Source organism: Bos javanicus, chromosome 7 (genome assembly GCF_032452875.1).
Source record: "Bos javanicus breed banteng chromosome 7, ARS-OSU_banteng_1.0, whole genome shotgun sequence".
Taxonomy (NCBI): domain Eukaryota; kingdom Metazoa; phylum Chordata; class Mammalia; order Artiodactyla; family Bovidae; genus Bos; species Bos javanicus.
In genome coordinates, this window is record NC_083874.1 from 47,171,042 (window position 1) to 47,195,619 (window position 24,578).

The window sequence follows — 24,578 nt, forward strand, 5'->3', positions numbered from 1 at the left end:
ACAGCTCCCCTCTCCACCTTTCCTCTCTTCCCTTCCCTCCTTTTTTCTCTTCTCCCCCACCTCCCTCTGACATTTACTTCTTCCATCTCCTTAATTTCTCATCTTTGACCTCGCTGGCAGACAGCCTGTCTCTGTGTGAGGGGAGAAGTGTCTACTGGAGTCCCAGATTCACATTCTCCTGTTCAGCAACCTTATTGGAAAAAAGGAGCTCTCCTTCCCAGTGTGCACACAGATATCAGGGTCGAGGCAGCCGTGTAATTGCCCTGCTCGGAGCTGCACACAGACAGCCATCTCAGGGCAGACGTGTGATTGCCTTGCTTGGGGCTGTGTTGGCTTCAGGGGCACGGGGTCCTCTGGTTGGCTGGGTTGAGGTTAGGGTGAGATCTGCTTCCAGCCAAAGAGGGGGTCCCAGCCAGTATGAAGACGGCACGGCCATGCCCTCCCCTGCCCTGCATCTGCCTGCCTCCCTTCCTTGGCCTTACCCCCAACAGGGCCCTGGAGGTGGTTATGTGAAAGTGGCTCAGAAGCGCTGTCTACTGTGAGTGCACTCAGACACCTGAATGGGTCCTGGCATGCTTTTCTTTGGATATATGAGGGCTTCTTTGGCCTTCTGCTCCTCCAGTGCACTGCGGGGTTAGGCAGGCCATTGGCTTGGGGTTGTGTAGAATCAGTGCCAGGGGACCAATGGCCTCGCCTGTTAGTGGGCACAGCTGATGGGCTGTTGCTTCCAGCTATACCTGATGCAGATGCTCTGAGGCATCTCACTTTTTAATCACACTGTAGTGAGAGTGCCCTCCTCCCTGTCTTGCTTGCTTGGGGGAGCCCTGTCCTTGCCCCTCTTCCTCCTGCCTCCCTGGATGCCCCGGTGGGGCAGCTGGGCGAGGACATGGCCTTCCAGCTGTGGTCCCATCTCTATGGCCCACTTGTCCTCCACAGGCAGGGGCAAGCTGCCTCAGCCTCTCAGCTCTCAGACACTCCCCTACATCCCTCTCAGACCCCTTCTGGAAGGGGAAGAGTCCTGACTCCTCAAATACCACTTCTTTCGAACTTTTTTATTCTTCCCTCAATGCTTTCCTTTCTTTAAAGATTCAGGCCTTTGGGAACCTAAACTCTGGACACCTTTCTTTTTTTTTTTCCCCCTGTCATTTTCTCCCTAAAGTGCAGGTCATGGGCCATCCCTATGGCTTGACTACGGTGGGGAATCAGAGAGAGAAAGCTGGGGCATTTCTCCAGGAAGAGCCAGTGAGGTGGTCTCTGCTCCCAGGCAGGGAGGAGGCAGGGGACCTGGGGAGCTTGCTGTGTCTGCAGGGAGGGTGGAAGGGGCTTTGCTCCTTGGTTAACCAGCCTGAGCTGATTGACATCTGGGTGCTCCTCCTAGAGTCCCTTCCCTCTACTAGTTCAACCTTCAGGGGATGAGGGGACAAGATGGGATAAACATAGAATGGGGCGTGGCCTCCCTGCCCCAGCGGAATCAGAACTCCTGTCAGCCTCCAGGAGCCTGAGCTCTACTCTTTACATAAGCCCTAATGAACACTTTCAGGGGTGACAGGCGGTGGGGCTGCTTATTTTTAACCAGACACCGAGCGGGACAAGGTGTCTCAGCCTCCCCCAGGCAAGCAGACCTGAAGGTGTCTTGTCAGGGGCTCCCCAAGCCCGAGGCTGCTGGGAGCAACTTCAGCAGAGTCCCACCCCTGTTCGGGAGTCTCCAGACTTGAGCTGCACTGGCCAGTTTTTCATCTCCCGGGCCTCAGTGGGACGGAGGGAGATGCTCTGTGATGGGCAGAGGGGGCCGGCTGTGCTTCCTCAAGCGTGTGAGCTCTTGTCCTTCAGGAATAGCTTTGGACACTAATTGGGGGTTTTTGCCCAGGAAATGTTACTAGGATCTGTCACGTCCTACTAGGAACCATCAGATGGTGACAAGTCGCTGGAGAACTTGCTGCTTAACCACTGGTTACCTGGAAACCTGGACAGGGCTGCATCTCCCGAGCCCCACATGCCCAGGTTACAAGCATACACTAAAGTCACAGAAATCTAAAGTCACAAGGGACAGAAGCGCAGCAGGCACTTTCAGGTGTGAGTCTAGGGGCTCTTGGGCTCTTCCTCCTCCTCCTCTCTGTCCCTGTGCCCTTCCCAGACTCCATTCCTCTGCCTCCTGTTTCCCTTTTCCAGAACCGCCTCTCCTGCCTGGCTAACTCCAGAGGAGCCAAGGAACTTGGGGGAAGTGAGGGCAGTTGTCAGTGCCTGGAAAATCACTGCACGCCAGCTCCAGGCTGACGGCTCCACAGCCCTCAGTTCCCAGGCCTCTCCAATAGCCTTCCATGAAAGAGATGGCCCTCCCCCTACCCCATGAATCCATGGGGTCCGTTGAATCCTCTCCCCTGGCAGCCACAAGTCCATTCCTGGACTACATCAACCCCAGATGTGGCAGCCAAAGCCTAACGGGTGCTGCTTGTTGTCCTTCCCAGTTTTCAATTACTCAGTGGGATTTGTTTTCCTTTTATCTCCCGGAGAGGCACATTGGAGACTTAGGTTTGATAGGAAAAGGGCATCCCAGGATTTGAAAATGGGGTTGCCGGCTGTTGCTGGTAGAAGGCAGATAGGGAAATTGCATAATGCATCTTAAAATGTTGATTAGCATTTTGAAGTCAATTCGTGCAGTATCTGAAAGGAAATCGTCCCTGAAAGTGTTGGTCATTTGTCCCCAGGGTCGGGACGCTGATGTGCTTTGTGGGAAGAGTAATTTATGTATCCTCCACTGGACACACACACGCCCCATCCTTGGTACTTGTCTGGGGACTTGGGAAATTCTACTGAAGGGATTCAGTCCTCATCTGCAGGCTTTGAGGGCCAGGGATGAACATTTGAGAAAAACTGCAGGTATTCCCTCCATAACAACACACATCACAAAGCCAAGCTCCTGATTTGATGGGAACTTCAGGACTGGCAGGTTCTTTGAAATCCATTCAGGGACCTCACATGGCCCCCAGGTGAAAAACTCCTGGAGCAGAGTTTATGTCTGTAGGGTCCCCTGCACACGCAGATAACCCTGGTCCCTGTCGGGTGCCTGTGTATCCTTCATGCTGAGGGTTTTCTTGCCTGGAAGGCCTGGGTTGGAGTCACATTTCAGGACAGCTTCTCTAGTCTCCCATGTTGGCTGCCAAATGTAACCTTTCTCCCCCGCCACCCCACCCCTTAGAAATGGGGCAGATTGAGCACAACTGGGCCTGTTATTCCTTATGGCAACAATTAGTTGGGCTGGGTGTCCACACCCACTTGAGGTAGGCTGTGCCTGTCTGGGTTGTCATGGCCTCTCCCTGATACCTCAATGCTGGAACTATTTCAGTTCTGTCTATCACCCCATTTGGTCTGCATTGTTCTTAGAGCAGGATGAAGTAAACAATTTATCTCTGAAGATATACTGCATATCACAGAACACAAGCCTCTCATACGTATACATATAGGAAACATTCATAGTCACACATGTATACACACACCCTGGGTATCTGCAAGGCATCTGAATTTGAGACCCTGATCCTCTTCCTCTTCATAGGGTTGTTGTGTGGACAGATGCCTGCAGAGTCCTCAGCACAGTGCTTGGTATGCAGCAAGTGCTCACTCGATACAACCAGCTGATGTTATTAGTAAGTGATCCTTCCCGCCCAGCGGCATCTTCTCCAGCCAGCTCAGACTGGGCATTGCTCAGGACCGGGGCGCCCTCTGGTGGCTGCTGTCTCTACTCACACTTCAGACCCCTTTAGAAAGATCTGGGCTCCTTTCTCACAGCTCCCCTCCCCTGCCGCTCAAGGGGAAAGGGTGAGACGTAGGGTGGGGGAAATCGTTTCACTTTCCTCATCATTTCCTTTGTCTCCTTCCTGACCTTGGCGAGCTTGGGGGTCACTAGGTCTGGGGACAGGAAGAGATGCTTGGAGGTGGGGGTTCCTGGCTGCATGACTCCCCTGGGATTGCCCCCCTCTCACCTGCTCATTCTCCTCCCAGGGCAGCCCGGCTCTGTGGACGCCCAAGGCCACCTCCAGAGAGGACGCCAGACAACAGGAGGGCAGTGCATCCACAGAGTCTCCCCGGGCTATTATGAGGTAATTTTATTTCTTTCCATTTCAGGTAAAAATAGTAAATACAAGATAATTTTCATAAAGGTAAAAATACATCATTTGGATTTTGTTGTTGTTCTCTGAACAGTGCTACCTACAGTACAATTTTTGATTTAGGATTTTTAAACCTTTTTTTTTTTTTTTAATATAAACAAATAGAACTATTTTGCTAGTAGGCTATCTGTGTTCTCATCTGGCACTTAAGAATAGATCACAGGTCACCGCCCGGTTCTTCTGGGTGTGTGGGTGGCAGGGAGGGAGTGAGCAGGGGTGTGTGGGGTGAGGTGGTTTGTCTTCCTGCACGCAGACAGCACGGCGGTCTGTGTGCGGTGGGAGGGCACGAGTGTGCACCCGAGATGGCCTTTTCCTGCGCTGGCCACTGGGACATATGTCCCTATGACTGGACCGAAGGTGTCCCCACGTGTCAGGGGGCCACTTCCTCCCTTCCTCCTGTGGTCGAGTTTCTCACCCAACGGCCTAGATTCACAATCATTCTGGGTCCAGGCAGGACACTGGGCTGCAGATGCCAGCAAGGCTGGTCAGGACGGAGCCAGTGGGTCCCCTTAGAGTCCTAGAGGAGTGGGCCAGGACCCCTTCCCACCGGGGCTGGTGGCCAGGGCATCCCACCTGGCCTTGGAATGCTGGTAGAAGTCACAGGTGCCGGTGGTGCAGGCTGCTAAATGTCTTTGCCCTTGTTCACCCGCAGGTGGTCTTTGTTTAAGTTCTTCCCGAACTTCTCACTGAGCTGTTGGATGAGGTCGGCCAGCTCTCCGGTAGCTTGAGATTTCTCTTCAAGGAGCTCATAGCGCAGGCTGGAGATGTCTTGCTTGATTTCCTTCAGTTCACCTGCAAGGACAGAGGAGATTTCGGTGAGTATGAGCCTGCAGAAGGGACTCACCCTAGAGGCATTTGAGGCATGCCTTCTTCCAGCAGAATGTCAGGTTACTGATCCAGGCCCGGCAGGGTGGAGGTGAGGGGATTGGAGGTCTGTTTCGACCTAACTCCCACCCTGCCCCTCCTACTAAAGGACACATTCATCTGCTGAAGACCCTTCTCCTCCCATTCCTGGTCAAGCTCTCCCTGAAGGGGTTGAGGTAGACAGAGGAATCAAGACCAGGGTGAACTGCTTGCACCTGTGTTATCATCACAGAACGTTGGTCTTGGAGCCATTAAAGGCAGATTTCAAGACTCCGAGCAGCACCCTTGTTAATTTTAACATTTCTTCCTCACCATGCTTCGTGTTTTGTTTTGTCATCGTTATTTGCAGGGAAGAGGAACTCCTAGGCATCTGAGGCGATCAGCTCAGCTGATCAGTGGACGTGGCTATGGAGCCAGGCAGCCTCGCAGGAGCAGGGTCTGCCCAGACCACGCAAGCTGCGTGCCTCACTGGTGCACCATGGCAGGCCTGCCGCCTTCTCCTTCCATGGCAAGGGACCACCAGGTGGGGTTTTCCACTCATTTCCACAGTGAGCCACGTGGTTAAAAGTCCACACGGGCCTGGGCTGTGGGAACCTTCTTCTTAACCACAAAGTGGGGTCGAGAGGTTCTTGCCTGGTTTGGAAGATACTGGACTTGAACCTTGACTCAAGTGGGAGTCCACTGCCGGGAACACATTAACCATACCTGTTTTCCAAGTATCCCTGACACGCAGAAGAGGCAGCAGTCTTAAAGCTATAGTCTGGCCAGTTTTGACAAAGGCGTGCATCTCTTGTTTTCATGGGGGCTTCACTGAGCCCTAGTTCCATGCTGCGATTCCCATGGCATGAAACCTGGACAGCCCCACCTTCTATCATCAGTTACATTCTTGTCAGTCACATCACAGTCTTCAAAGGGCTGGCTGCCATGGTACCCGGCTGTGTTGTATTTAAGACCCAACAGTAGGGTGGGCAGATGGGCTGCTACTCAACTCTTAGACAGGGTCAGCCCAGGGGTCGTTTGGCCATTGCTGACCTTGAGGCTGCACAGTGATGTTCCAGGATGAAGCGGAGGGTCTCTAAATGACTAGGCTCCTTCCAGAGGCTCCTGGTACCTTCACTCTTGGAAGATAGCAAATATTTGTCCCAGGTGTCTCATGAAGATTAATTACCTGGTGTATGGTAATTCGCTTTTCACTTAAGAGCTGCTTAAAATAGACTGGAGAATAACCCAAACAGTGAAAATAATGTAGTTGGCAAACTTCAGTTTGCGTCAGAATGAATGCCTGGTATGAGAATGCCTGGTACTGTATCGCAGGCAGACCCTCAGGCCATGCTGATTTATTAGATCTGGGGAGGAGGGCGGTTCTGGATCCGCTTTTATAGCAAGCACTTCTGAGGGGGTGGAAGGAATTCTTTGAGAAACTGCTGGTTGATAGCTTCTGAGAGCCAGGATGTGAGATAGGATGGAGCCAGCCAGAACAGGGGCTGTCTACGGCTGTCTGTCTGTGCGCTCTGGGCATGAGGAGCTCAGGGCCGTCCTGAGCTCAAGGGATAGGAGGCAACTCGTGTCAGTCATGACTGGGGAGGCAGAACCATTCTGTGAGCAGGGCTCCATGTCCTGGTGCTGGTGCTGAGGTGGAGGGCTCTGTGGTCAGAGCTAAGGGCAGCCCAAGCTGACAACCAGCCAGGGGACAGAGACCCCAGACCTGCAAATGTGTTCCCCTGCATTCTGCCACCACCTCCAGTGAGGCCCTCCAGGGTCTCCAGCCAGGGACTGAGCCCTGCCGCCGATACCTTGACTTTGCAGGCCCAGCGAGCCCACATCTGGCTTCTGCCTTCCAGGAAGCAGATCCAGTCGCTTACCTTCATTGACTTCATCATTTTCTCTGTCCACCTGGGCCTTCAGGACATATCTTTTTATGAGCCGTTTCATGATTTTCTGAAACATGAACACAGGGAGGGATCAAACCAGCCCAGCCAAGCACAGAAGCAGCTTGCATCCTGTAGGCGTGACTTCTCCCTCTGGCAGAGTGCCTGGCAGAGTTGGGGGACCCTCCCTTGCCTGATGCCTCACTCTTGAGAAGTGACCTGCCTAATGGGGAGGTTCCAGTCTCTCTGGATTCAGTAGCACCTGAGCCAGGATGTAAGAATGGGATACTTGCAGTGGCAGGAGGTCCGGCCACAAAGAGAGACAGAAACACTTGAGATCCATGTGCACTGTTTGAGGGTCCTCAGCCTGACTTTTCCCTGCCCCTTGTGACTTTAGCCCACCACGCCCTCTTCTCTGGGCCTGATTTCAACAACCGATGCAAACTGGGAAGTAAGAAAGTCCTAGCAGGCCGGCCCAGGTAGAACTGTCTCCCATGGAGCTGCTATGCAGGAGAAGAGGTCCACTGAGCCCAGTCAAGAACAGGCATGGAGGACCAGTCCACTGTACTTTGGAAAATTCCTACCAGAGGCAGAGAGAGATACAGCCGAGCCTTGGGAGGTTTTGCCAAGATCCCGCTTCCCTGAAACCTCACCACCCGCCCAACACTGTCGGGAGTCACGCTGGAGGTCCTACTTATTATGCAGATACCAGATCCTTTCAGCAAAGGAGGCAGGAACAGACACTGAAGAGCCACCAAGAATAGAGCTAAGTGTAAGAAAGACCGCAGGAGGTGAACTTTAGATTCTGCCAGCTAGTCGGTCCTGGGTTACTGTGAAATTGCAGGATTTAAAAATACCCTTGTGGCCAACCCGTCTGAATCTGTAGGAGCCTAGCAGCACCGCAGAGGGGGATTCCCAGCTCCTCAGCATCCCTTCCGCTCACCTGTTCACCCTGAGAACCAAGGGGAGAGAACTGGCATTTGCTAGGTTGAAGGGCCCTGAATTCTGTCCTCAGCTTTGCTGTGTGAGGTCAAGCAGGTGGTTACGTCCTCTCTGACTACATGGGCTCAGGCAAAAGCTTCTTGCAAGTAAAAGAGAAGTGAGCTTCCAGGATGCAGAGAGCTGGAGGACTGAACACATTAGTATTATCACCGACTGGTGGTGCCACAGAGCCTTTAATGGTAGTGACCTTGCCAAAGGGGCGTCTCCAGCTGTGACCCCATGGTTCACTCGACCCCAGGAAAGGCTGTTCATACTGAGCTCTGAGAGCTCATGGGGGCCCCCCCACTGGAGGTCTGCTGGGCTCTGTGGTTTGAGTCAGCCTCTAATTTCAGGCTGCACAGTTAAGCAGTGAGTTGCCTTCACGCTGCTCCTTCTCTGAGAGGCCTGGGTCTTGTCCTGATGGTGGTTAAACTGCAATGCTAGATTGCTCACCGACCCTCTTGTAGTCAATGAGGCAGGTTACCTGAGTTTTAAGAATCTGTGCCTTTATTGGGAGTCAGTGATGCTCTTTTCACTTTGAATTGGAGCAACAGAGACAAAATAAACTTTGTCCTGAGCCAAGTTCTCATAGGAGGATAAAACCAACAAACCAGATACCTAAGTATCTAACACTCGAACTGAATAAGGAATTCGGAAATATTCTACTGTGGACTTTCAGGCTTATGCAAGACCGGGGGATCTATCCATAATTAAAGTTTGCTGTCATTTTAAAGAAAAAACCTCAAGAACTCGAGACCCTTCCATTTCTGAATCTGTCAGTTACAGAGACTATATATTTACAGTGTAAGATTATAAGCCAGAGATGGAAGTGAAGAGCCCCCTTTTCTGGGATGTAGCTGAGTGGACGCGTTCGTAGCTATGACGGTCACCACCCTCCTGCTGGGATGTAGCTGAGTGGACGCATTCGTAGCTATGACGGTCACCTCCCTCCCGCTTCCTGTGCACACTCTGTTTTACTGCAATGTGAGTAGACTGATCATTTAAAAATTTCATAGTATGTATTTATTATAAACACAAATGTATTGAGTCTTCCTGCAGTCCAGAAGCTGTGTTGGCCTCTTTGACAAAATGATCTCATGGAACCCTCCCAGAAACCAGAGGAGATGGGGGTTGTCATTTCTTTGTACAGAGGAGGTCACGAGGCTCAGAGGGGGAGGTGACTTCTCCAAGCTCATACAGCTGCGAAGTGGCAGATCTGGGATTTACCAAAATGGAAACCAAAGTTGGGGCTTTGTTCAAGCTTCAGGAAAAGTCTAAGTGCATAGTGGTTTCAGAGAGGAGATGCAGGAGACAGGCTCCCATTGGTCACAGGGGGTTTGGACCACTTCTAGGTTCCAGTTTATCCTTTAACAAGGATAAACAAGGATCCTTTAACAGAATCTTTTGAGCAAGAAGAGGCCTCAGCTAGTTTTTGGAGAATGGATCGCTATCCCGCAGAAGAGAGTGACTGGTAAAGCATCGTCCTGAATGCCCGCGGCCCACGCATGAACCCTGGCAGACCTGGTCTGAACTGTGGTTTCTGCAGACCTGCAGCTCCAAGGCGAGAACAGCAAGGGTTTGCTTCTAAGCCTCTCGTTACAGACGGGGATGTTAGAGGTTTAACATGGACGCAGGATCACGTGAGCATGGCAGACATGCCCAGACCCTTTAACCTTCCTCTGCTGCCTAGTTCACTCCAGGAGTGACAGGCACCTTCAGGGACAACAGTGTGACTGCCTTTCAGGTGCTTAGAGACGTCATGCCCTGATGAGGACCTAGCCTCCCCATACGCATGTTAGACAACCTGGGTTCTGCAGGAGTCTCATCTCCAGGAAGTCTGAAATGGTTAGAAAAATGCCCAAAGTCCTTTTTAACATGGCTGCTACAGAGGATCTCTGTCTGCAGAAAAGATGGACGTCAGAAGTCTGCCCTCCTTCACTATGTGGGGGAAAAGCATGGTCCTCTGTCATGAGTTTCTGCTCCCTCCTGCTTACCTTCCATGGAGTTTTCACTTCGCAGAGATAATAAACCTTCCCCACAGTAACATGTCCCTGTCGATGCAGCTTGACCTGCTCTGCCCTGATGCATTTAGCAAGGACTGGAGATGACTGTATTTAGCAACCTTACTCAGGCAAAATAACTAATACTGAGGCACCTAGTGGATAAGAATGGTTGTGACATCGAGGCCCACGTCCAGGAAGGGAGCCCCATAGTTCTCTGGCCCAGAGTCTGAGAGCCAGGTGACCTCTGGCCGCTGCTGGTGTTCAGGGAGTGGGAGGGACCGCTCTGTGCAGCCAGGGAAGCTGAGGACAGAGCCAAGGAAGAGGACATGTGTGCAGGAGGTGTCAACCAGCAGCAGCCAGAGAGAAGTAATGCTGCGGCCCAGGAGCAGAGGAGTTGAGGAACATTGGGAAGAGAGTGGACAAAATGGATCGCAGGACAGGTCATGTGTTAAACTGGGGTTTAGGAGACCCCAGGAGACAAGAACTCAGCATTGGCAAGCTGTCTAACCTGTTGGCTTTGATCTCTGCAGAAAAGGTCATCTAGAAGGCAAGAAGGAGGATGCCCACTGGGTTTCAGGGGAAGGGATTACATCATAAAGAATTATTTCAGTGATGGACTGTGCCTGGATTTTTCAGTTTGGTTGGGACACGGTTTATTTGCTTTGCCCCGAAGGAGATGCATCCTCAGAGAGTGAGGATATGAAGTTTGTACATACCCCAACAAGGGGACGCATGTTGATCAGATCAAATGTAGCTATGATAGGAAACACAGTTTGGCCATTTTGCTGGCATCATGGTTTTGTTCCATTGTTTGGGCTTATGTCCACAGAACCCAGGTTGGGAAAAAAAATTACAAAAGCAAAGAACCAATTTTGTGACAAATAATTCAGACCCCTGGAAATCTGGAGGAACTGTCTTCCCTTATAATGGAGAACCCTGAAAAGCTGAAGTGATGGGAAGCTTAAACACCCAACATCTTGGACTGAAAGGAGATCAAACTGGTCAATCCTAAAGGAAATCAATCCTGACTATTCATTAGAAGGACTGATGCTGAAGCTGAAGCTCCAGTACTTTGGCCAACTGATGCGAAGAACTGACTTATTTGAAAAGGTCCTGGTGCTGGGAAAGACTGAATGCAGAAGAAGGGGACGGCAGAGGACGAGATGGTTGGGTGGCATCACTGACTCAATGGACATGAGTTTGAGCAAGCTCTGGGAGATGGTGAAGGACAGAGAAGCCTGGCATGCTGCAGTCCGTGCGGTCGCAAAGAGTCAGACATGACCGAGTGACTGAATAACAAATGCTAAGTTTGAGCAACCAAGCAGATCTACTAGAGACACAAGGGAAACGAGCTTAACAACTATGCTATCAACAACAGGGCTTTTATCTTATTGGGATTGCTCCAGAATGTCTCAGCACCTCGACAGTGAGAGGCTGACAGCATATGTGCTCCATGAAAAGGAGGCTCTGGGTGAAGCCTGCACGGTGAGAAAGAGGGAGTGAATTGGGCTTCTCACAATTTCTTGGCACTTTTGAAAGATGCTTTGGGAGGAAAGCAGTGCAGCGTGGAAGGCCACCAGTGGGCTCAAGCAAAAGGCTGAGCCATTTTTAGATCCCTGCCCAAATGCTTCCTTCTGTGATGGTTGCTGCCCCGTGATAGCAAAAGCGCCTTCTGTTCCTCGCTTCCTTCCCCCAGGCCCAGATAGACCTCTTCCCTGGCACTGTCAGACACAGACAAGGCAGGTTCCAGGGAGGCCTGGGTGTGACTCTACAAAGAGGACTAAGGGGCTCTTGCCCGGGCTGTGTGGTGTAGTGCAGACAGATCTCACTTCAACCCACCGGGTGACTGAGTTCCCTTGTGTGTTCAGTGGGGTTACAGGTCCTTCCTCTCTCACAGGCACGTGTGAAATTATACATACCCTCGTGTCTAGTCTGCTCCCAGCTGTCCGTTTGTGCTGGCTCAGGGTTTACTCCTATTTGAGCAGATGTTGGCTCAGGAAGATGCCCAGACCTGACCTTAAAGGGCTGAGCAAAATGCAAATGTACAAATGCAAGATGGTCTCTGCTCCGTCTGCTGTCCTCTCAGCCCACTCCCTCTGATGCCTATGGGCTCAGTTTTTCTGTCTCTCAGCTTCTCTGTCTTCTTTTGGGTGACAACGATCTGAGTAAGTTGCCCTAGGCTTTTCTTGGTGGAAAGATACAGGGTGGGTCTGCTTTCCCAGACTGCCTGAAGCTGCAAACCGGCTAATCCGCATAATCACAGCAGGAAGCTCTGGGGGAGTCAAGGTTGCAGGGACTCAGCCAGTAATGATGGAAGACAGAATAGGGATTGCCCAAGACCTCTGTGGAGCACGGTCTCCTTCACAAAGGATTCATCTGGCTGTAGGTCGCTGACCACAGCGGCTGTCTTCTCTGATTGCAGCTGCTAATTGTGCTCAAAACCCAGGAGACATCTGGCCCTAATCCATTATGGTTTTTTATCTTTTCCGTGGCACAGATAATCTCTACTTCTCTCTAAGAAGCAAAGAAATATAAATCCTTCCCCTGACTGAAGGATTTGTTCTATAAAATAAACTCAAAGCTGATCACACTGGGCAGGGCCAATTTAGCACACAATTAAATCAATGCAAGATTTGCCCTTTGCCAATTTTTTAGCCCATGTCATCCGATAAAACTATAAGTACTACGAGGGATGAGCCATTTCTTAATTGTACACTTAACTCCCCCTAACTGCAGAGTTAGCTTCTGAAATACAGATGGAGATTCAATTAGAGACCTGGGTCTGGAAGATGCTGAGTCTGTAATGGCTCCCTCGGGGATGCTGGCACCAGGGACATATCACCTTGGCCCCAAGGAACACTCAGGACAGCGTCAGATTTACATCTGATAGGAAATGGTCAGCGTGGATAAAACCGCTGGTCATTGGGGGCGGGAAAGCAGGAGGATGGCCTGCACTTTTATAATCAATAACCTGTAGTGACCATTTGACTGATTCAAACTGATACAGAGATTGCATTAATTTCTAAAGCAAAGCAAGATCTGCAAGCATAAAAGACCTAATTTTTATAATGACCGTGTGCAGGCTGGCAGTCTAAGGTCAAGTGCGTACTGAAGACATCGATACCCACCTGGGAGCCCTACCGGGTGCCTGCATCTCCCTACCCCATTCCTGTTGGTTTGCATCATTTCCCTTTGGCAATGCATCCAGAACGTATCCTGAGTCAGTCAGCTTTTCTCCATCACCCTCCTCGCGTTTCAAGTCACCAGTCCTGTGTGCCTGGACTGTATCTTCCTCCCTGGTCTCCCTGCTTCCACTCTTGTCCGCACTGGTCTCGTCTCATTATAGCAGATAGGTAGTCTTCTTAAAGCATAAATAAAATAGAATCATCTTCTCCCTTCCCCAAGTTAACCTCCTTCCACTGCCTTTCTAGATACCTCAGAGTAAAATCCACACCCTGACCTTGCTTCAGTTCGGATTTGAATTCTGACCTCATCACCTTCCCCTCCCCCACTGCTCATTGAGCTCCAGCAGATCTGGACCTCCCAGGCATCTCCCCTCTGGCCTTGGCTTAACGCTTTTCCTCTGCCTGAAAGGCCCCACGTGGTTGCCTCCTCATCTACGAGGTCTTAGCTAGCTGTCCTCTCCTTAAAGACACAACTTCTGATAACCGTATGGAAGCAGGGGCTCCCTGGTTTTCTCCACTTTTGCACCTGAGTTTTTTCATGTTGGCACTTTGATCAATTTGAAGTTACATATTTAATTGCATGTTTGCTGATCCATAGTGTCTCTCCCTCTATGTCTGCAAGTGCCACTAAGATAGGAACCTTGTCTGTATCCCCAGGAAGCATCGCGGTGCCTGGCATATAAATAAATGTTGACTGCAGGAAGGAATGAAGCTGTGTCTAGGGGGACTGACACAGCCCTGTGACCATACTGGTGTCTTAACGGAGTCCACTTCTGCCTATACCTGGGAAAGCGGTGGTTACCTGGTATCTGGTGGGCTTGCTGTAAGTGTTATTTGCTGTCAGGTTTTCAGAATTCCTCATGCCAGCCTGGTATCGAGTCTTCTGGGAAAACAGAAAATACAAAATACATAGTATGTGATACATATTACGTGAAACTTAATACATACCTACATGGTAAGACTTGAATAGCACCTGCATAGGGGACTACCTCTAAAATGAGGGCCCTCAGGAGGTCCCTCTACCCACTGTGGCTTGGCTTCCTGGAACATATTTCCTGGGGACTCTGGCTCTGCAGGTTGTCAGTGGATTACAGAATTATGGTTTGGTCAGCTTTGTTTGGAGAGCACTCAGAGTGATTGCCCAGAGATTTTTAATATGCTAACAATTGAGGATCTCCAGGAGGGGGAGATAATGGACGGGGAGCCTCCCTTCCCAGGCATCCCAAAGTACAATCCAGCTACTTTCTGGGGAGAGCTATCTGCTTTCGAGTCCACTAAGGAGTCCCTCCGTGGGGTCCCAACTCAGTCCAACAGAAGGGGGGCACTAAGGCCGGTTAGCGGCCCCTGCTGGTACTGCAGCTGTGCTGAAGTGCCAGCTGATTCTGAAAAGCACGGGGTCCCTCCTCAGAGCTCCTGATTTGCCTGGTTTCAGGGGCATCCTGTGAATCAAAGACACACAGCTCCCCTCTCCCCCATCTGCTGCCCCTCCAGCCCCTTAAGTCCCACGCTACCTACCCTGAATTTAGAATTCAGCATGCCCATTTCAAGGTCATTTTCACAGCTTTTGGCCTTAGATTTGCAGAGTTTTATGAGGCACATCTTGATTCTCATTATGAGATAATAAAATGATTTAGGACTTGGCACTAGATTAAAAGGAGCAGGTAGAGTTCTTCCTTCATCAAAATAAGACAGCCAGAGCTTCGCTCGGGCAAACTTCCACTCCACGTCTGCATCCTCCTGCAGGGCCAGGAAAACAATAGCATAGCATCAGAGGCCGCACCCTCCAGCAGACTCATCCCATCAGCCACAGAGGGGGACCGTGCGGGGGCATTTAAATGTTCTAGGAGCCATATTATAAAAAGTAAAATGAAACAAGTGAAATTAATTTCAGTGATGTATTTTACTTAATGTAGTAGACCCAAAATGTCATGTAATCATTATAGAAATGATTCATAAGATAGTTTACATTTTCTTTGCATACCAAGTCTTCAAAATTGGCGTGTGGTCTATACTCACAGCACATCTCAGTTTGGACTGGCCACGTTTTGAGTGCTTAGTACATGTGGTTTCGTGGCTACCATATCAGACACCACCGTGTATTTCCTACTAGAAAGTGGATTTGAGTGCTGCCAACAATGTTAAGAGGTCTTCTAAGTCTAGAGAGCCAAAGAATTGATGCTTTTGAACTACGGTGCAGGAGAAGACTCTTGAGAGTCCTTTGGACAGCAAGGAGATCAAACCAGTCAATCCTAATGGAAATCAACCCTGAATACTCATTGGAAGAACTGATGCTGAAGCTGAACCTCCAGTACTTTGGCCACTTGATGCAAACAGCTAACTCACTGGAAAAGACCTTGATGCTGGGAAAGATTGAAGGTGAAAGGAGAAGGGGGCAACAGAGGATGAGATGGTTGGATGGCATCACCACTTCAATGGACTTGAACTTGGGCAGACTCCAGGAGATAGTGAGGAACAGGAAGGCCTGGCGTGCTGCAGTCCATGGGGTTGCCAAGAGTCAGATATGACTTAGCGACTGAACAACAGCAACAGCTAGCGTATGCAATTCAAGGGAGCAAACCTGAATGTAGCTGGCAAGAGTCTGCTCTTCCCTGGTGGTGGCGGTAGATTTAAAGCCCAGATCTGTTACTTTGGACTTGGTGTCAATGCCAGAATGCTGATTGGGCCCCCTGAGAGGTAGCAGGGGTGTGTTCTCTATAGGTGGCCAGGCTCCATGGGCCCCTGTCCTAAGAGGGCCGTCTGAGGCCAGGGGTTTGAAATCAACTGGACTGTTACCAGCTGTGTGATGTAGGTAGTGGCCTCGGGCTTCTTCCTCTGCTCATGATGATCACACTGCTGGCTTCCCATGGCCCTGGGGTTGGCATTGATTACGTGTTCCGTGAGCAGTGGGTTTCTCTCCCCAAGGCACTGGCTACACTTCAAGGGGCTGTGAGCCCATCCAGGTCCCAGGAGAGCATAAGGTCACCACCAGCGAGCTTGACCAATTTGTCTGCTTTTGCAGAGACCCCATCAGCACCTAGCCTGGTCTATGGGGACATGCTCTACAGGCCTTTTAGACTGGAAGCTCTGTGAGGGCAGGGTCATTTCTGATCTCTGCCATACAACAGAGAGGTGTAGGCGGGACTCCCAACCTGAGAGGAAGGGTGATGTGGTGGTGGGAGCACAGGCTCCCGAGCCTGCCTGAGTTCATATCCTGCCTCTGTTCCTCACTAGCTGGGTCACCATAGCAGGAGACTTAACTTCTCTGGGCCTCAATTTCCTCATCTATAAAATGAGGACAGTAACACCTACTTCACAGGCTCTTGTGGGAATTAAAGAAGTTAATGCATGAAAACAATGTTGGATATTAATACTTAAATTAAAAGATGCTTACTCCTTGAAAGAAAAGTTATGACCAACCTAGATAGCATATTGAAAAGCAGAGACATTACTTTGCCAACAAAGGTCCATCTAGTCAAGGCTATGGTTTTTCCAGTAGTCATGTATGGATGTGAGAGTTGGACTGTGAAGAAAGATGAGCACCGAAGAATTGATGCTTTCGAACTGTGGTGTTGGAGAAGACTCTTGAGAGTCCCTTGGACTGCAAGGAGATCCAACCAGTCCATTCTGAAGGAGATCAGCCCTGGGATTTCTTTGGAAGGAATGATGCTGAAGCTGAAACTCCAGTACTTTGGCCACCTCATGCGAAGAGTTGATATATTGGAAAAGACTCTGATGCTGGGAGGGATTGGGGGCAGGAGGAGAAGGGGACGACAGAGGATGAGATGGCTGGATGGCATCACTGACTCGATGGACGTGAGTCTGAGTGAACTCCGGGAGTTGGTGATGGACAGGGAGGCCTGGCGTGCTGCGATTCATGGGGTCACAAAGAGTCAGACACGACTGAGAGACTGAACTGAACTGAACTGAAACTCTTAGTAAATATTATTTGTATCTCCATAGCTTAACTCAGTGCCTGGTATTCAACCTTCAGTCACTCAGCCAACCTCCTACTACATGCCAACCTACAGTTCACCTACTGCATGCCTGGCCCGTGCTAGGGAGGCACTGGGTTTGGCAAACATGACCTCCTGGGACACAGAGCTTGGCCAGTGACATGAGTATGTTAACTCATCAGCTCTTTGTATCTAGATCTGGGCTCACAGCTGGGGAGGGGTTCTGCCCCTGGGGGTCGGAGAGGGCTGCCCCAAAGGTTAGTGTTTATGCTGAGATCCAAAGGGTGAGGAGTTCTCAACCAGGTCAAGTGTGGGTACGCTGGAGTGGAGAAGAGTAGCAGTTAATCAGTGGAGAGGCAGAGAGAAGCATAAACAGCTCTTTGTGGGCAGTAAAGAGCAGGAGACAAAGAGGTTGAGAGCTGCAAAGGGAGGTGGAGGGAGGGTTGTTTGTAGTTACTTCTTTTATTTTCAAGATCAAGAGATGCATTTAGATGCTGACAGGAAGGATTAGATAGAGAAAGAGAGGTGAGGATGCAGGCGGGGAGAGCTGCTTCTGAGGAGGGGAGGGCAGGGGGCCCAGGGACAGGGGAGGAGCTGCTCAGGGGGAGAAGGCATGTCTGCCCTCCCGTGGGAGCCATGGCGGGGGTGGAAGCAGGCTCAGAGGCAGGCAGGTCTGTGGATTCAGATGTAGATGCTCAAGAGCTATTGAATAAATAAGTGTTCTCCTGCAGGGATTTACAGATTTACAGGGATTTACTTCACCAAAGTTCAGTGTGACCACGAACACACCAGGCACATCCTGGCAGCAGTCCTCAGGGTCCTCGTACAGGAGTCAGCAAGGAGCCGGTGGGCACTGTGCGCTCCCACCCCACAAAGAGAAGCCCAGTGCCCAAGGGCAGGTGTGGGTTGCAGTCTGCTCTCTCTGTCTCCTGGCACCACCCTGTGGTGGGTAACTTGACATCACAAGCCATGGGCTTGCTCACTCCTGTCCCAAACTAGTGGGCATCGCTCATGCCAGTCACATGACTTCCCATGCCATATTCATTTGGACCAACACACGATGTGCTCCATAGGATGGGGCAGAAACCTGGGGTGAGTGCTCTAGACACCCACGTATGCCAGGCACCATCTGGGGTCTCTGACACGTGGGGAAGCTGAGGCCCAAGAAGGTTAATTAGCAATAGCTCATTATCCACATAGGTGACCAAGTCTGTAAAACACACACACACACACACACACACACACACATATATATATATATATATGTTGTTTGCTGATACAGTGCTGCCTTTTCCTGTAGGTGGCTGGGGTGTTAGAGCTGGGGGCTAAGACTAAGGCTTCATGCAGGATCACCTCTTCCTCTATCCTCTTGTCTTTTTCCTTGTTCAGTCTACACTCTTGAGCGCAGAGCCAAGTATTACAGGCATGCTCAGTCGTGTCTGACTCTGTGCAACCCCAAGGATCGTAGCTCACCAGGCTCTTCTGTCCACGGGATTTCCCAGGCAAGGATATTGGAGTGGGTTGCTATTTCCTACTCCAGGGGATCTTCCCGACTCCAGGATCGAACCTGCATCTCTTGCGTCTCCTACATTGCCAGGCAGATTCTTTACCACTGTGCCACCTGGGAAGCCTGGTGCCGAGTATATACCACACTGTTTGACCCCTCTCTGTCTTGGTACATGCTGTTCCTACTGTATAGAATAGTGTTTTTTTAGAGTTTTATGGACCAAAGCTTCCCCCTAAAATCCATATGTTGAAGCCCTAAGCACCAGTATCTTAGAATGTGGTTGTATTTGGAAAGTCTTTAAAGAGGTAATTAAGGTTAAATGAGGCTTTAAGGGTGGCGTCCCAGTCCATCATGACTGGTGTGATCATAAGCCGAAGAGACACATGGAGGAAAGGCCCTGAAAGGGCGTAGCAGGAAGGCAGTCATCTGAAAGCCGAAGAGAGGGGCCTCAGAAGAAATCAAGCCCATAGCTTGACCCTGACCTTCTAGCCTCTAGGGCTATGAGGGAATAACTTTGTGTTATTTAAGCCACCCAGTCTGTGCTATTTTGTTGTGGGAGCCCTAGCCAACTGATACATGACAATAAATTATTTTTCTATACACGAATAATTGTTTCTTATAAGAGATTTAAGTACCGAGGTATACCAAGCAAATGTGAAAGTCCCCTTTCAAAACTCCTTTCTTGTTTCACTTGCTGCCTCAGAGGGTACCATTTCCTACCTTTGCTTTCTGCATAGGCACATTTGTATTATTATGTAAATGGGATTTGCCCAAGGATATTTTTCTACAGCTTGCATTGTTTTCATTTCACAATATCATAGAGATTTGCTCTGTCAGCACAAAAAAAGTCTTATTGTTTATAAACAGCGTTTTAACGTCTGTGCTATCTCCACTTGTTTAAACATGCTGATGGGCTATTTCCAGCGTTTTCTTTTAATGAATGTCTATGTAAAATCATATTTCTGCACGGAATTGTTGTATCAAAAGCATCAGTGCATTTTATTTTGTTTTAATGTTGAGTTTATTCATTTAACTTCTAATAGGTACACAGTGATATGATTTTAAGCAGGAAAGGGTTTAAAGAAAAAGCGTTTACAGCCATCCTGTCCTCCAACCCCCACCTCTCAACAGTACACCCCTTCTTGTGTACCCTTTCAGGTTATTTTTCTTTTTCAAATGGTTTTACAATCAAAAAGGAATACGTTTTCATTCTTCTTCCTCTCTACGTAAAGACAGTTCAATATATACATTGTTCTGAAGCTTGATTTTTTCTGCTTATCATTATAATTGGAGGTCTTTCTACATCAGAATATAGAGACCGTCCTCATCCTTTTTAGAAACTACACAGGTTCCCGTGGTTCAGACGCATCATAATTTATTTAACTAGATTCCTATTAACGCTCAGTTAGTTTGTTTTTCATTTTTTGCTGTTCCAAACAAGGCTGCAATCAATAGCTCATGGTTCATGCATTTTAGATTTTGATAAATTGCCTCCCAATACACTCTCGATGCCTTTGTCTGTCTAGCAGAATCAGTCTTTGAATGGCCTCTGCAAGCTTCCTCCCCGCACACTCACTCCCTGTCTCTGCCCTGCACCTTCTGCACCTGCTGGGACTTCTCCGGATGCACTGCCCCCCCTGCACTGGCGCATTGTGGGCTGGTGTGTCTGTTTTTCCTCACTGTACTGAGTGAAAACCTCTCCAAGGGCAGAGATTGTGTCTTGGTCATCTCTGTATCACCCGTGCCAAGGACAGGCTCAGCATACAGTAGGTACTTAATAAATAATACAGGAGAGGCAGAAGTGAATGTGGGTAGAAATAAATAGTCATTCCAATTTGCCATGGGTCACCTGCATGCTCTCCTGAGGGGGTACGTGTAGAAGAGGAAAGATTCATGACACCGACTCTTTCTGCCCTCGCTGGGCCATTACAGATGCAGTGCAGCCATGCCTTGTGGCTGGTTGGCTGGAAGTGCTTCTTGGAGCAATCCAGGAAGAATGACTGTGGTTTGCTCTGGATTCACATTTAATAACCCATGGGCTTCTAATATCATTACCCTCATCATCCCCCAAACAGGGATGCAGATTAAACTCAGGGAGAGAGAGCATTTTCAATTAACTGGTCTTACCTCAATTTCCTGATACGAGTTGTTGATCATGGCTATTAGCATATTGAGCAGCACGACCACCATGGTGACGTTATAAACGCCATAGAGAACATAGCCAATGTTCTCGATGAATTTGTGGTCATATTTCAGCACCACCGAGATCACTTCAGACAAGCCAAAGATGGACCAAAATAAGGTTTTGAAGCTTTCTTCAACCCTAGAAGGAAACAGACAGTCCTCTTAGGCAGTTTGCATCAACTGGCAACTCTCACCAGAAAACTGCCACCACTCAGACATCAGTGGTTATTCTGGAGTGGGGCTGGGGCTGCTCGCTGGTGCCTGGATTCTGAAACCATGAGATAGTCAGGTCCCTAAGAAAACTTGAAAGAACACAGTAGGGCAGGCTCTTTCTTTCCCAGTCAGTCCTTTCTTGGGACTCTTGGCTACAGCAGCAGTTCTTATCTTGCTGCAATTACTTTAACATTTAAAATTAACTGCCAGGGCAAATGTTTGTCCTTGAAGGTCATTAGCCTCAGAAAGCACACTCTTCCTTCAGTAGCCTCTCGAGTGTCTCTTTTCAAACTATCCAGCCCCATAGGAAAGGGAAGAGGATGGTGTTTGTGAATGGAGCCAGCGTCACTGGTGACTGGGGCTTGCTGGTCATCATCACAGGGCAGTGCACTTAAGCCCCATGACCACTGCTGCAATGGGCTGGCTTATTATATCCATTTGACAGGTGGAAGGAGTGATGCTAAGAGCTTTCCCTGACTTTCCCAGGAGCGCTCAGCTGGCAAGTGTGGGTACGAATCCAGGCACGCCTGAGATTTTCAAAAGTAGGTCCTTCAAACCACTAAGGTTTACCTCCACCCTGGCTCTGGGTAGTGAGGGCAGCCTCATATATTGGGTGCTCTAATCTGGGGATGAGTTTTCAGGAATGAGAGTGATGAGTCTGGTGTGTCCATATTGATCAAATTCACCAGGTAACTGCCTAAACCTCCCCCTGCAGCTCAAGAGGCTACTCGTGCTGTGAGGGCAGCCCAGGGGAGAGCTGGCTTTTAGGACACTGCTCTTTGATGCTTCTGAGATGATCAAGGTACCAAAATACCTTGGTTTAAGAGTAGGATTCAATAGTAGAGTACTATTCTATATGAATAGTATAGACTATTTCATAGTCTATACTTTGTGGCTCTGACCCTATATCAGGTTTGTGACACATGCTGCTGCTTCTGCTAAGTTGCTTCAGTCATGTCTGACTCTGTGCGACCCCATAGACAGCAGCCCACTAGGCTCCTCTGTCCCTGGGATTCTCCAGGCAAGAATACTGGAGTGGGTTGCCATTTCCTTCTCCAATGCATGAAAGTGAAAAGTGAAAGTGAAGTCGCTCAGTCATGTCCAACTCCTAGCGACCCCATGGACTGTAGCCTACCAGGCTCCTCCGTCCATGGGATTTTCCAGGCAAGAGTACTGGAGTGGGGTGCCATTGCCTTCTCCGTTGTGACACATAATTCAATTTAAAAGCTGGGTTTTGGTTGTGTGCTTTAGAGAATGCATGTGTGTGTGATATCTGAAGGGTTAAGTACAGGTATTTTAGTTTGCATCCAGATTTTGGGTACTCTTATGAGAAAGCACTTTCTTTTTTCTCTTTAACATTTCAGACTTTTAGCACTCACCCACAAATGGCCAGGATTAGCTAGGTCTTGGGGGAAAAAAACAGCATTTTTTAGAGGATTGGTATTTATTTGACAAGATGTACAAAAATACTGGTATTCGTCACTTGGGCTAAAAATCCAACACTGACTTGCATGAATTTTCAGCTTTCCTGTGTGTGTGTATGTTTGTGTGTGAAAGAGAGAGAGAAAGAGAGAGAGTGTGTGTGGCTGGGTGTGTGGGTGTACATGTTTGTGTGTCTAGCCAGCTGTTTGCTCATTCCCTGTGAATCCCAGAGTCTGAAGCCTGCGCACTAAACTGAGTTTTTATTGCCATTATCTGTTTCTGGTTTCTTTGAAATCTGTGAGTTTGAAATATTTAATTTAACTTGGTTTTAGTAAGAAGGAGTTTAGGGGTTCATTGATAATGACTGGATATTGAGGGATCATGTTAGAGCCCCAGCACCTGATGCTAATTCTCCTCACATGAGATGCAGCATCCGATTTCTGTGAAAAAGATGCTGCTCAGTGTGTGGGCACGATTCACCGCAGGTGTTGCCTTCCATTAAGAAGCAATCTTTCAGTGGTCACCCTCGTGGAAGGGAACAGTGGCAGGGAGAACCTAAAACCACTGAATGAGCCACAAATCAAAACTGGAAGGAGATGGTAGGACGTGATTTCTCTGACACTTGGTCCCTGCCTAACAGGTCTGGTGGAAACCAGAGAACACGTTCTCCGAGGGACGGGGGCTGGGCAGACAGGTACTGGTCCAGGGTAACGCATTTAGTGGGAACAACTGAAGAAATGGACGATACATTTAACTGAGAGACACTTTACAGAAATTCATTTTCCCTTTCTTACCTTGAAAACCCCACTAACCTTTGGCTGTCATAAATGAAGCCGGCCATTCTGGAACACATCTGGGGAAAACTGTCTGCACTTTGATTGGAAAAATGGCCTAGATTTGGCATGAGTTTTGTTCTCATTTGCTTCTTGCTGTGAATTTTGTTACTAAGCTATGACTTACCCTGGTACCTTCACTTAGGCATTATATGTTATTAATCCGGAGGAGGAAGAGATTGCCCACTAAGCAGTATGTGTTCCAGTAAGAGAAGAATATTTACAGATCCCTAAACCTATGCCTCGGAGAAGGCAATGGCACCCCACTCCAGTACTCTTTCCTGGAAAATCCCATGGATGGAGGAGTCTGGTGGGCTGCAGTCCATGGGGTCGCTAAGAGTCGGACACGACTGAGCGACTTCACTTTCACTTTTTACTTTCATGCGTTGGAGAAGGAAATGGCAACCCACTCCAGTGTTCTTGCCTGGAGAATCCCAGGGACGGGGGAGCCTGGTAGGCTATCATCTATGGCGTCACACAGAGTCGGACACGACTGAAGTGACTTAGCATAGCATAGCATAAACCTATGCCTTGGTCCCTTCTCTAACACCCCACCCCCTACCCCCAAGGCTTAGAATGCTGATCTGTTCAATTTGTTGTCTGGCTGTCAGACAGTCTTCACATCAGTTTCATTTCTGTTCTACAGCTTTAGAAGTGGCCATGACCTCCAAGAGAATCTAATTGTCGGTGGCTCAGACTCAATGGGACTGCTAGAGTGGAAATGAGCCCCTCCAAAGCAGTAAGCCTTGACGTTGGGCTGGGCAGGAAGGGATCTTAGCCCAACTATGCATTTTTAACAAATTCTTCTAAGCTCTTTAGGGAGTGTCTGTAGCCCTTGGTTCCTCTCATCGTGGAGCAGAAGGCGTTGCAGTAACAAAGATTTCCATTAAGGAAAAGCTGGGTCCACTGTCTAAATCATCTATAACGGCTAGATTCATTCCCGGGATCTCTTGAGTCTTTCCTTTGTACTCATGCCCTGTGATGTGGACTAACTGCATAGACTGTTTTTGCTGTTGTTCCTCCGACGGGACCTTATGGGCTGAGTTTATGCCCAATTAGCTGGACTAAGTGGTAAATGGCAAGCAATACAATATGTTGTCCACACATATAACTAAATTCTAAGCGGAACTGAACCATTTAATGTTTAAAAATTACATAGTCAAAAAGCCAGAAGAAGATATTAATATTTATATAATCTTGGTCTGGGAGAAGTTTCAGGAACTAAAAAGGAAAAGATGGAAAGGCATGCAAACACAAAGCTTGACTTGTATATGTTGAAAACATATTAAGTAAAATTATAAGGCCAGGACTGAGGAAAGGATTTGCAGCACATATGACAATGGCTGATGTCTTTCTGACATAAAGAGCTTTTATAAATTGATATGAAATGACAGACATCCTT

General features: G+C 49.0%; 1 protein-coding gene across 1 annotated transcript in view; it reads right to left on the reverse strand.

Moving 5' to 3' along the window:
• Positions 1-3,647: 3,647 nt before the first annotated feature.
• TRPC7 (transient receptor potential cation channel subfamily C member 7) overlaps positions 3,648-24,578 on the reverse strand; it is a 145,521-nt gene continuing 124,590 nt past the window's right edge. Inside the window, exons 8-12 of the mRNA XM_061424850.1 lie at positions 20,652-20,847; positions 14,580-14,801; positions 13,867-13,947; positions 6,890-6,965; positions 3,648-4,955 (exon numbers count right to left, since the gene is read on the reverse strand). Of these exons, the coding sequence (XP_061280834.1) occupies positions 4,786-4,955; positions 6,890-6,965; positions 13,867-13,947; positions 14,580-14,801; positions 20,652-20,847 (745 nt within the window). The 3' untranslated portion in view covers positions 3,648-4,785. The remainder of the gene's footprint in view (positions 4,956-6,889; positions 6,966-13,866; positions 13,948-14,579; positions 14,802-20,651; positions 20,848-24,578) is intronic.